The following is a 12,761-nucleotide window of genomic DNA, read 5'->3' on the forward strand; positions in this document are numbered from 1 at the left end:
CATTTAGTTACTTATGGGTGATACCTAGAATTAATACTTAGTCCATTGATTTTAGTGGGTCTACTGTGAGTATAATTTAGTTGGATGTCACCCTGTGTATTCAACAATATAACATTTTTTAAAATCATGTATTAAAAATTGGGAGTTTCTCTTTTCACAATGGATAAATTTATAAATACTTGTCTTATTTTATTTTAGAAATAAATGTGCCTCAAGTCTTTTTCTGTCTTATTTTTAGGCCTTGTCAGAGAGTGTCACATCTGTCCAAGGTGGCTGTGTTGGGAAGGAGGGTTATGATGAGATCATAACATCAACATACACAGGTTATTTTCTAAATGTTTCAAAATATTTCAATTTATTATACATTTAACAGGAATAAAAAATCTTGATGGAGTTAATGGAGTAGAATGTGTTCTTTTATAACTTTTATAACTTTTTAATAACTTGTTGAAGGCCACAATTTGAATTTAACGACTGAGGATTTAAACTTCTGGTTTCACTTGGCTTTCTTGTGATGAGCTCCTAATCCTTTCTTAGTATTTGCATGTAAGTAGTTAGTGGCAGTCAGATCTTATCTCCCACTAGAGATAAGAAAGGATGTTTAGTCCTGATATATGGAAGTATTCTTAATTTATTCTTCCTTCCTATTCTATTATTTTTATCCAGCTCCCTTGTTAAACTTCATGTGCATTTGGAACCAAATATCTTAGGCTTGTCACTTTTACTTCTTTTACAGACTCAGAGCTTGGAAAAGTTACTTTTTTGAACTACAGCTCCCATCAGCCTAATCCAGTGGCCATGTTGCCTAGGGCTGATGGGAGTTGTAGTTCAAAAAAGTAACTTTTCCAAGCTCTGTTTACAGTACTATATGTTGTGAAGCCAAGGATTTATATTCACTTAAGTCCTACTCAAGGTAGAGTCATTGAAATTAATGGACATTATTAAGTTAGCTACTCTGAATAGAACTTAGCTGGATAAAACCTTAATGGTATAATCTCACATATTTATTCCTGTATCTCTCATTGAATTTAATGAGATTCACGCGTGCATAATTTTATTTTACTTTTTTTTTAAAAAGCTAGTTAATTGTTTAAATATTTCAATTGGTAGATAGTTCTAGATTTTAACCATATATCCTGTTCCTGACTAGAAGCTTTCTGACCCAGAGAGCTGATAGGCTGTCTAATGCATTTGAGAACTGGCATGCTTAAATGGCCACCACACCCCTTCCCCTGTCTTATTTCTATATCAGTAGGATGCAGCAAGACACCTTCTGTCTCTTAAATTATATAACCCAGGGTGGCAGAGATTAAGGAAATGTCTGTTAGTATTAAAATGGAAGCATGGGAAGCAATACCCAAAGAAAAAAAGTGTGGCTACCATGGCCTCTGTTTGACCACAGCACTGATTTCCCACATTTGTACCACAGGTTGGTAGGAGATCAGGGTGGGTTGAACATGGGTGTTACACGATTTATGAAGATGCAATATGCTGAATAAATGTACTTAATCCTTAACATTCCTTTATACTAGTGTGCCCACAGTCTTTTGGTATAGGCAGGTATAGGCTATTCAAGCGGTTACGTATGCCTATCAGTTGCAAAGGATGATGTTGTATGCTGTTTTCAGCTGCTCATGAAAGAGTTTCTTAGTCCTACACATGAACAATCCATACGAGTTCACTATGCTGGATCTCAGCTTCAGACCCTAAGGATCCTGACTAGAGTCCTGACAGTGGTAATTTCATAAGCTATCTGGAACACTTTTTCATAATTTTTCATATGTGCCTTTTAGGGTGGGTGTCAGGACTGACTACGGAACCTATCCACAGAGAATGTGGATCAGGCGATGGATTAAAGATGACTCATGAAATGCAGAACAAGATTTTGTCCTTAAGGTAATTGTTTTATTACAGTACAAAAGAGAATAGTATAACAATCTTTGTCTTATGTAAGCGTACATCTTGAGCACTTATTAAAGCTTTCCAGCTGGGTCATAACTATAAGCTAGTTAACAATTTTAAATGCCCAGCAGAATCTTTGTGATAGTTCAGTGACTTATTAACAGTATCATAATTTCAATTATGCATTTTGTTACATTATTTGGTTTTCCATAAGCATCCCTGGAATTTTCATATTTCTAATGTGAAATTTCTAGTGTGAAGTTGATGTACTGAAAGAGATTCTCCTTGCCTTTTCAAGACTTAAAATAGATCTTACAAGTTGCAGTGCCAGTTTCGTAACACATACTTAGGCTGGAATCCAACACATGTCTACTCAGAAGTAAGCTCCATTGGATTCAATGGCACTTACTCCCAGGAAAATGTGTATTGGACTGCAGCCTTAGAAACTAATGGTCAAGGCCTATGTGATCTGACATTCTGCATGGACTGGGCTTTCTGGTCCCAGTGTAATATTTCTGCTCATAGAATTTCACTAGGAAGAGGCCCTGGTTTAAAGTAGTAATAAAAAAAAAGAAAAAAAGTTATGGTAGATAGATTATAGTAAGCTGTAGAACTTAGTAGATGTTATCAAAACATATTTATTTTGTCCCACTGCCTTGAGCAATTTTTGAAAGGCTGTGTACAGGTTTTACTGATAAGTAAAGGAAAATAAGCATTAGAAAAATAATATAGGAAATAGAATACCACTATCTTAAATATATTATGCATTTTTCAACTGAATATGCTTCTTCTAGGAATTTTGCTAATAAGTTTATGTCCAATATCTGTAGAATTATTTCTGTCAACCTTTATTCAATCTAGGTGGGAAATAATCAAAATCTAAACTGTTTTTCAGACGCAAACATGTTATTTAGAGCAACTTAAAGTTTACCATTCTGTTGTTTGTCATAGGAATGAATTGGAACAGCTACAGATCAAGGTACTTCAAGAGCGTGAAAAATACCAGCAATCCTCTCAATCCAGCACTGCTGTTTCAGCGGTCCCAACATTCAGTATAAATGATAAGTTTACATTAAATAGAGATGATGCCAGTTACAGCCTTGTTTTAGAAGTCCAAGCAGCAATTGATACTGTCTTGCTACAGGTAAGAAATTATTTAGAATAGTTTTGTAAACCTGGGCAGTTGGAAGCTTTGGTTTTATTTTTAAAATTCAAGAGTGTACGTTAGCTGGCTTTTTATCTTTGGAGTTACATTTATCTTAAATTAGATAACTTCACTAAGTAGAAGATTACTTAATGGTATACAGTAACTTTTCTCTGAATCTTGCACTTGTGCAGAATGACTATAACTGGGTTAAATGGGGCCCTTCCCTCAAGGACTATGTTGAAATCAACACAGGCACTAATTTTTCAGACACGTGCTGAAGCTATGAGTGCAATCTGAAGAAAACGTAGTACATCAAAATCTCTCTGAAATAACAGGAGTTAAGGATGGTTGAAATCTCTTTTTCAATAAGATTTTGATGCACTTTCTTTGGATTGTGCCATTTGGTTACAATCCTGCATCACTAGTACATGCTTATATTCCATCAATTTATTTCAAGGAACTGTTAATCTGATTTGAGGATTTCAAACTATATCCACACCAAGGATCTGCCAGTAATGTTTGTGGTTTGGGCTTGTTTTGGTTACAGCCTATTCTTTTTTTAACATCTGCTGCTTATCATGCTCTTGCATCATATACACCTTTTCTTTATTATTGTGTGCATAGTTGTTGAGCTATTTATTTATAAATATATTAATATACCACTTTGCTTACAACATCAAAGCAGTTTACAGCAAGTAAAAAAAACCCATACATTCAAAATATAGTAAAAACAAAGGTCAATTATTGTAAAAAGACATCTTAATTGTGTGCATATGCCTGGTGGAACAGAAAGGTTTTTAGCATGCATTTAAAAGCTAAAGCAGAAGGCACCTACTATGTAAGATAACTCATGTGTTAAAATTTTTTGTTTCTCATAATATGTCTTAGGCAACATAATTTATGTGAATTGAGAAAGTATATTTGAAATAAATACATGTTCATCTTTCTGGTTACCTATTATTGTTTCTCTCCCTAGTGTGATGTTCCAATAGATCTAAAGGATGTGGATAAAAATTCAGCTGTGGTTAGTGTTGTTGACTGTGAATTGGAGGTATGTAAAATTCTAGATCCTTGGAAGGGGGCAGAGAGGATAGAGACATATTGGGTTATGTTGGTGCAGGTGATTGCTGCAATTTTTCTTTGATGGTATAGAGAATGCATTGGTGTGCTGAACCACACGTGGGTTTTGCTCTATTTATGTATGTTACTTATTAAATAAAGCTTTATGGGGGGGGAAATCAATCCTAAAGGTAAAGGTGTCCCCGCACTTGTATTGCAAGTCGTTTCTGACTCTTAGGGTGACGTCTTGCGATGTTTACTAGGCAGACCGTATATATGGGGTGGGATTGCCAATTTCTTCCCTGGCCTTTCTTTACCCATTTTACCGACCACGGATGGATGGAAGGCTGAGTGGACCTCGACCCCTTTTACCGGAGATTCGACTTCTTCCTTCCATTGGAATCGAACTCCGGCCGTGAGCAGAGCTTTCGGCTGCATTACCGCCGCTTACCACTCTGCGCCACGGAGGATCTTAATCCTAGATAGCTCCAAACACTATGCAGAAGGTCAATTTAATTTAATTTCTTGGAATGTATTCCAATGGAATTTACTAGTTAAAAGCTTATAAAATACTTGATAGTAAAACTAAGGATTGATTGTAATATTTAGACTCAAAATAAGAATGCTCTGAAGGCATATGATGATTGCTGAAGCTTAGCAGGTCTGGTCCCTTAATCTGCATAGCTGGAAAACAATGCATATGCCAAGTTTGAGCATTTTGAAGGAAGAGCAGGGTATGAATGTAGTCAATAAATATGGATTTAAATGGTTCACATCCATTAGTGCAAGCTTCTTCTTTTCCTCCCCCCTGTGCATTCCCAGAATTTTCTCGGTAGGGTTGGGGGACCCTCTGGAGCAGATTTTGGGAATGGTTAGGAGGCTGGAGGTGAGTGAAGAAAAACTGGAAGTCCTGCTGTGCAAGCAGAGTTTTGTTGCATGAGTGGGCAGACATCACTTGATGTTATCCAGGATACCTCAGTTAATGCATGTGTGTTTATGAGAGCATCTTTTTTTTTTTTAAAGTTAACTTTTAAAAAATTGGCTTTTTTGTTTCTATGTGTTTCTTAAAGCTGTCTGAGGAGGACATTTTTGAAGGGTGGGATAAATAAACAAACATGCATAGGATTACACTGAACCAAAGGGATCCTATGTGTATTCACTGGGAAGCAACTCTAGTTATGTCACATGGTGCTGACTTCCATGTAAATGTGCATACTGTTGCAGCCGAATTTACTATAATGTAATCTATGGTATGAGTAGTAATGAACTTTTTCACTTGATTAGCATCCAGTTGTATGTTTTCTGCTTTGGAGCTGAATTCATATTGTAGAGAGTTAGATGATGATGGCAACAACAAGAACTACAAGCCCTGAATGGTTTATTTTTTAAATAATTTTTAGAACAAATTAAGATTTAACTAAGGCTGCAGTCCTGTGTCCATTGATCTCATTGAGCTCAGTGGGATTTACTTCTGAGGAGAAATGTTTAGGCTTCCATTATAAACATATGAGAAACATTCTACTGATACTTTTAGAAAACAGGTACTGCTACAATGACCTGAACTGTTCTGTTTGTGAACAAACTCAAAATTGAATCTCTATTGCTATTTCTAAATATACTACTTCAAATTCTCACTGTTCTGCAGCCAAATGGCAACTTTCTCCTTGCTACATATCGTTGTCAAGTAAACACCACAAGGCTGGAGCTTAAGGTAAAATATAGTAATTATACACCTTTGAAATATATTATGATTAAACATATTCATTATAGATATTATTGAGTGGCTAAACTTTAAAGGTAATTCAGATAGCAGCAATGACAGTAAAGTTCCTGGGTGGGAATGCCTGTGAAAACAGGTTAATATTTTTGTATTTAATAGATGACACAGATATGTATTGATTATTTTGATTTTTGTGATTCATGAAAGTATGTTTCTGTTTTCAGCTATATGAAAGACTGTTGTGATATAGAGGCAACTTTACTATGTCTTATCTTGTCTTATAAGCTATTAAGCAATGAAATGTGTAATGGAAGTTGTTGAACATTGGTACAAGTTACTAGTAATGCAATCCTGTACCCATGTACTTAGATGAGTCTCACAGACCTGAGTCGATATGCATAGGATTGCACTATATAGGTTGTACTTTATTTCTGTTTCTAGAAATAAGTTGGACTTCTATTAGAAACTGATGATTAAAAGTTAGTCCTTTTCTGGTGCATGGAGAGTTACTCCATGCACCTCTGAAAGGTGCTCCCATTTTATCATGGTGTGGTTGGTTTATCCCATAGTTCTCATATTCCCATAGTTCTCATATTCCCATAGTTCTCATATTCCCATAGTTCTCATATTCCAGACTTCAAATGACTGGTTCTTTGTGAAGGTATTAACAGAATGTAGGCTGCTGATGTTGCATCATTTTTATAGCTGTTTGCCAAACACCCAGGTCAATGTTCATCCACGCTAAATTCAAGGTTCTAGTTTTGGTGTACAAAGCCCTATACAGCTTGGAACCAGGATACCTGAAAGATTGTCTTTACCCCTTATGTACCCAGTCGATTACTACGCTTTGCAGGTGAGGGCCTCGTGCAGATACCATCTTATCAGGAGGTCTGCACAACATAGGAATCAGACCTTTAGTGTAGTGGCACCTACCCTTTGGAATTCCCTCCCCTTAAATATTAGACAGGTGCCATCTCTGTTATCTTTTTGGCACCTGCTGAAGACCTTCCTCTTTCAACAAACCTTTTAAGCAGAGACCTTATCCCAGTCTTCGTTGGAATTGCTTCTAAAGATGTTTTGTTTAAATATATTTTAAATTCTGTTTTTATGATGTTTTAAAGTGTTTTTAGTGCTTTTATTTGCTGGGAGGAAGGGCGGAACAGAAATTTAATAAATAAATTAAAAAATTGATTTCTTGAGACACAGTGGCCTCAGAAAGAAAAGTGTTATGAATGAGTTTTCAGTACAGTCACATCTGAGGTGCAAATCAGTAGGAGTGAGAACATAGTCATTCAAGAGATTTTTTTAACAAAATCTATAGAAAAGTTTATTAGAATATAACTCAGTTAATTTTCAAATTCACACAGTCTTACGTTTTCCTTGGGGAAGATGTGAAATTACAGATGTAAGTATAGGCAAAAGTGTATTTTAGGACTACCTGCAGGCTGCAGCTCCACTCCTGAGCTGTTGGCATTCATCCAACCCTTCTCTAGTTGCAGAGGGGGAGTGCAGGTTGGGGCTTGATATATCTTCTCAGTGAAGCTGCTTATCCTCAGTTTCTAAGCTCTGTAACATACTCTACCCGGCACTAAATACTAGGTGTTGTATAAAACTCTTTGATTACTTACAGCATCAGAGCTCTTGGGTTTAATTTTAGTATTTAGTGGTGGCTAAATACTTGTTTTGAAAATGTTTCACATTTTGTGTTCTGCTGGATTTAGAATGGGTAATTTTGAAAAGTCACCTAAAAAAAGTAAATTCACCTTTATTTTCCCCTTCCCTGGACAGATTCTGTCAATTGAAGGTCGTTATGGGACACTGCAAGCATATGTAACTCCAAGAGTTCAACCGAAAACTTGTCAAGTTCGGCAGTATCAGATTAAGCCACTTTCACTTCATCAGAGGACACATTGTATTGATCGTGACAGGTAGTTTTGAGAGCAACCAGCTTGTTTTAGTTTGACTGAAGGATTTGCTTGCATTGTCAGTCAGTACTGACTAGAAGCCAGAAGCTCACCTACGACATCTATAGTAAAAATACAGGATGCAGAAGACCTTGCTCCAACCAAGGACTTTCTTCCTCTGGAGTAAGGTGGTTCTTGTGATAGTCAGAAGATGCTCTCCAGAATCCAGCCCATGAGAATTTGTGTAGATGTTGCTGGAAGTTGTACTTGTGGCTTATGCTACATTTATTTTGAGGGAGATCATCTTCTTGCTAGAAGATAACACAATCATGTATAAAGATTAAGGGTTTTATTTAACTAAGTCTTATTATTTATTTATTATTTATTTATTTATTGGATTTCTAGACCGCCTGACTAGCAAAAGCTCTCTAGGCGGTGAACAACAAAAAATAAATACATCTCATAAAGAATTTGAAATGTTGTCATGTGTAAAGCAGTACAAGGTACAGTTATTATGTCCCCCTCCCCTCCCCAATACTCTTACTCAGAGTAGACCCTTTCAATTAATGAACCTAAGTTAGTCATGTCTATTAATTTCAGTGGGTTTACTCTGGGGTGCACTAGCATTGAATACCACCTGAAATTCTAAACAGAACTTGAATATGAATATTTCTGAATTGGTGTTGGGTTGTGACTTAGATTTTTGCTCTTTCAACCTTTGTCTGCTACACTGGACCCAAAATGAAATTGAATCCAGGTCAGCACCCCCCCCCCTTGCAAGTTGTACTGGAGGGAAAAAGCTCCCATTCTCTCCAGTGGGTGCTTTATAGCCAATGCAGATTGCAGGCATGAAGTCCCCAGTTGGGACTGTAACTGCCCATACACTACCCCTACCCTGACCCCTTGTGCCTGCAGTTTATGTTTTAAAAAGCCCTGGACGCTAGGGCTAAATTCATTATGTCTAATTTTGCTGTTATTCTCTCATGAATCAAGACTAGATCTAAAGATTTGTAATTTTTAAAGGAACTTTGTGTTGCCTTGCTGTATCATTAGAAACCAGCCTTTGTTTCTGATTTTATCTACTGCAGCAGAATGATAGTTCATTTGCTATAACAGTTTTTTTTTTTAATGCAGACCCATGAATACGTTAACTCTCAAAGGCCAGTTCAGTTTTGCTGAAGTTCACTCCTGGGTTGTGTTTTGCCTGCCTGAAGTTCCTGAAAAGACACCAGTGGGAGAGAGTGTCAGCTTCTACTTTCAGAATACCTTTTTGGAGACACAGCTTGAATGTACTTACCGGTAAGATGAAACACAGTTACTGAAACATGCTGGTTTTGTTTGAAAGATAGCAAATAAAATTATTTCTTCTGTACACCTTAGTCCTAAACACATTTAAACTTCAATCCTAACCTCATTTACTGGGACTAAGCCCCATTGAAATCCCTAGGGTTTAGATTTCTGAGTAGACATGTTTAGGATTGGGCAAGCTGGGAAAAGTTTTGTTGATTTTAATAGAACATACCTCAAAGTAAGTGTGTTAAATTTGGGTGGGAGATACGTTGCTCTCCAAATGTTTTTGGGCTATAGCTCCCATCATCCCTGACCATTGGTCATACAGCATGATGGGAACTTGGAGTCTAGCAACATCTGGAGGGCCACAGGATCCCCATATTTGAGACTGACTTCTCCAAGGTTTCTCAAATAAGAATGGGAAAGTTATTTTCTTAGTTAGGTTCCTGAGGAAAAATACAGTCTCTCAGAGATAAATTTAAAAGGTCTATTAGTTGAACTGTTTATAATTAGTATTATGTTCCGCTCTCTAAATTTAATATTTGGCAGGGTATTTATTTATTTGGCAGGGGGAAGGGCCGCAGCTCAGTGGTAGAGCATCTGCCTTGCATGCAGAAGGTCCCAAATTCAATCCCTGGCATCACCAGGTAGGGCTGGGAGACACTCCCTGCCTGAAACACTGAAGAGCCACTGCCAGTCAGTGTAGACAGTACTGAACTAGATGGATCAATAGTCTGACTCGGTATAGGGCGGCCCCCTGTGGTATTGTGTAAGTGTATGAGCAGAGTGTTAGACAGATGTGATTACATTTTTTTATATATTGCTGGAGAATCTTGAACCTTGTATGAAGTAAAAGGCTCACACATTTTCAACTGTTAATTTCTAACATTCTATATATAGGAAAGGTGAGGGATATTTCAAATCTGACAACATATCCACAATATCCATTCTAAAGGATGTACTCTCTAAAGAAGCCACTAAAAGGAAAATTAATCTCAATATATCATGTGGTAAGGATTTTGATTTCTTTTCATCTTGGAATACTTTTATGTATAAAAATGTATTCAAATAATGAGTTGATTTCTCGTGGTGGTCTTCTAGATATAAATGAAGTATCTGTGAACCACAGTTTAAAGCTAATCCATCCAAAATTAGAATACCAGCTGATACTGGCTAAAAAGGTTGAACTAATAGATGCTTTGAAAGTAAGTACCTGGTTTTGCTTTTTTGTTTGCTGTGTGGTACATTTGATAGTTTTGCATGTTTATGTGGTGCTGTGTGTTTTTTAATTGTTTCAAAACTATAAATGTGCCACTGAGAAAAAGTCTAAGACTGGTGTATAACAAATGCTGATATTAGACACCAAAGACAGGGAGGGTTCATTATCTAGTGCCATAGTTTAGTAGTGGGCCTTATGCTTTTCAATGAGAAGGTTCCAGGTTCAATTCATAGGATCTCCAGTTAAAAGGATCAGGTAACAAACAATGTGAAAGACCTCTGCCAAAAGCCCTTGGAGAACCACTGTTAATTAAACAGTGGGTTTGATGGACAAATTGTTAGCAAGATTTTCCACAGGTAGCCTGCCATCAGATCGGGGTAGTACTGCCATCTAGCGTCCGAAGGCAAGAATGCACTAGAGTTAAAACCTGGGGCTCGAGCCCCTCCCACTCCAGTCTTCATTCTTGCCTCCGTCCGAGGCAGATCGGAATTTAGACAGAGCGTAGCTAAGTCTTTATTTTCAACTCTTCTCCTTATCGCTTTACCTCTTTATTTCTTCGGGGTTTCCCGAGGCTCCACCAGCAGCGGCTGCTGCTTTCCCGTTTAGCGGGGGCTCCGCAGCTGTGGTCCCCCCCTCTTTTCCATTTGTTATTCAACCTTCTGAGCCTCCAACAGCAGCGGCTGCTGCTCTCTCTTTTTTGCGGGGGCTCCGCGTCTGCGGTCCCCTCCCTCATTTTTTCCGTTTGTAATTCAGTCTTCTGAGGTTCCAACAGCAGCGGTTGCTGTTTTATCGTCTAGCGGGGGCTCCGCGGCTGCGGTCTCCCCCCTCCTTATTCCGTCTGTTATTCAGCCTCTACATAGGGAAGCTTGCGGCGGTAGCTCCCTCATAGACACCCCGCCCGTTTCCTCCCTCAGGGATTACTGAAGCCTCTTGTGGCGCTCCTGTTTTCCCGCCGACCCCGATATAGCTGGCTCCCGGCCGTTTGCAAACCCTTCCAGGGCCTTAGTGAGAGGCTCCGATATCGCGGCCGCCATTTTGTTTTGTTTTTTGCCGCTTTTTTCTTTTCTAATACTTTTCTCACTTGTGGGACTTGTGTAGTCTCCTGTTAACAAACATATACTCACCTAATATATTCACCTAATCAGTATTTCCCTCAGACACATCAAATAGCCCTGTTGTGGGACTTGTGTAGTCTCCTGTTAACAAACTTATATTCACCTAATCAGTATTTCCTTCAGATACATCAAGTAGCCCTGTTATACCACACCTTCCCCATTGTGTGTGTGTATATTTGTAGGTGCACCTCCAGTAGCCCCGTTATACACACCTTCCCCATTGTGTGTGTGTATATTTGTAGGTGCACATCCAATTGACTTATGCTCCACCTTCGGCGGCGCATTATTAGTCTGTGCACCTTGGTGGTACCGCACCTTCCCCATTGAGTGCGTGTATCTAGCCCTGGCCACACTGCGATTGTTAAATAAGGCTTATCTTTTCTGGCAGTGTAACTAGCGGTCTCGCACCTTCCCCATTGTGTGCGTGTACTTAGCTCATGGCCAAGTTGGCAGTGTAACTAGCGGTCTCGCACCTTCCCCATTGTGTGTGTGGACTTTGCTCGTGGCCAAAGTGGCAGCGTAACTAGTGGTCTCGCACCTTCCCCATTGTGTGCGTGTACTTAGCTTGGCGCCAACCTTACCCGAGTCGTTATTTTCCTCGTGCTGGGCGTACTTACTCCTGTCATACTGTCTCTAGTCTGTCCTATACTATTTTTACCTTAGCTCTGTTACCGCTCCTTCCCCATTGTGGGCGTTCATTCAGAGATTGACATGGCGGATTTGAACCCTGAGGTGACAATATCCCCTGAAGCAGGCCGTCCATCACCACGCCAGCCAGCTAAACATAAACACGCCAAGGCAAAAGCAAAGACTAAACACCTGTCTGGTCGCCGGGCGCCCAAGAAGGCACACTACGTATCACCCTCGCTTCCGGAGAAACCTCGCCATGCAGCTGTTCCTGCACTTTTCCAGTCTCCTTCTGAGTCATCAGAGGAAGAGTTTGAAGGATTCCCCAGTCAAGCTCCTCAAACTCCGCCTGGGCAGCCTCAAATTCCTCTTCAGGAACAGGCGCTACCGTCTTCCACTCTCCCAGGGATACAGTTGACCCCTGTCTTCCTGCAACAACTACGAGAGCTGCTGGGGTGCCTATCCCAACCCCAGCCTTCTCTACATTTGTCTTCTCAGCCCGGAACCTCGTGACAGCCCAGCTCTGCGAGACACCCTGGTGACAATACTGATGCTCCGCTACCCTCTCCTAACCCATATGAGGTGGTCAGGGGTAGACTGGACGTAGAGCAATCTCAGACTGATGACTACATGAACGTTTTTCAGACTGACCTGGACGAATGGAGTGGGGAATCTGACCAGGAGGAGGAGATCTCCTATCGCCTATTTGACCCGGCGGATTTCTCTCATCTGTCACGTAGAGTCATGGACACTCTTGGCATTCAACCAGAACTTGTAC

General features: G+C 39.3%; 1 protein-coding gene across 2 annotated transcripts in view; it reads left to right on the forward strand.

Moving 5' to 3' along the window:
* Nucleotides 1-12,761, forward strand: part of BBS7 (Bardet-Biedl syndrome 7) — a 37,346-nt gene that overhangs the window by 16,973 nt on the left and 7,612 nt on the right. For both annotated transcript variants that reach the window (XM_061585198.1, XM_061585197.1), the window contains exons 9-17: nucleotides 239-323; nucleotides 1,794-1,896; nucleotides 2,854-3,046; nucleotides 4,026-4,100; nucleotides 5,754-5,819; nucleotides 7,617-7,756; nucleotides 8,867-9,031; nucleotides 9,923-10,032; nucleotides 10,124-10,227. In XM_061585198.1, coding sequence (XP_061441182.1) covers nucleotides 239-323; nucleotides 1,794-1,896; nucleotides 2,854-3,046; nucleotides 4,026-4,100; nucleotides 5,754-5,819; nucleotides 7,617-7,756; nucleotides 8,867-9,031; nucleotides 9,923-10,032; nucleotides 10,124-10,227 — 1,041 coding nt within the window. The remainder of the gene's footprint in view (nucleotides 1-238; nucleotides 324-1,793; nucleotides 1,897-2,853; nucleotides 3,047-4,025; nucleotides 4,101-5,753; nucleotides 5,820-7,616; nucleotides 7,757-8,866; nucleotides 9,032-9,922; nucleotides 10,033-10,123; nucleotides 10,228-12,761) is intronic.

The sequence above is a fragment of the Rhineura floridana genome, chromosome 9 (assembly GCF_030035675.1).
Source record: "Rhineura floridana isolate rRhiFlo1 chromosome 9, rRhiFlo1.hap2, whole genome shotgun sequence".
NCBI classification, from domain to species: Eukaryota; Metazoa; Chordata; class Lepidosauria; order Squamata; family Rhineuridae; genus Rhineura; species Rhineura floridana.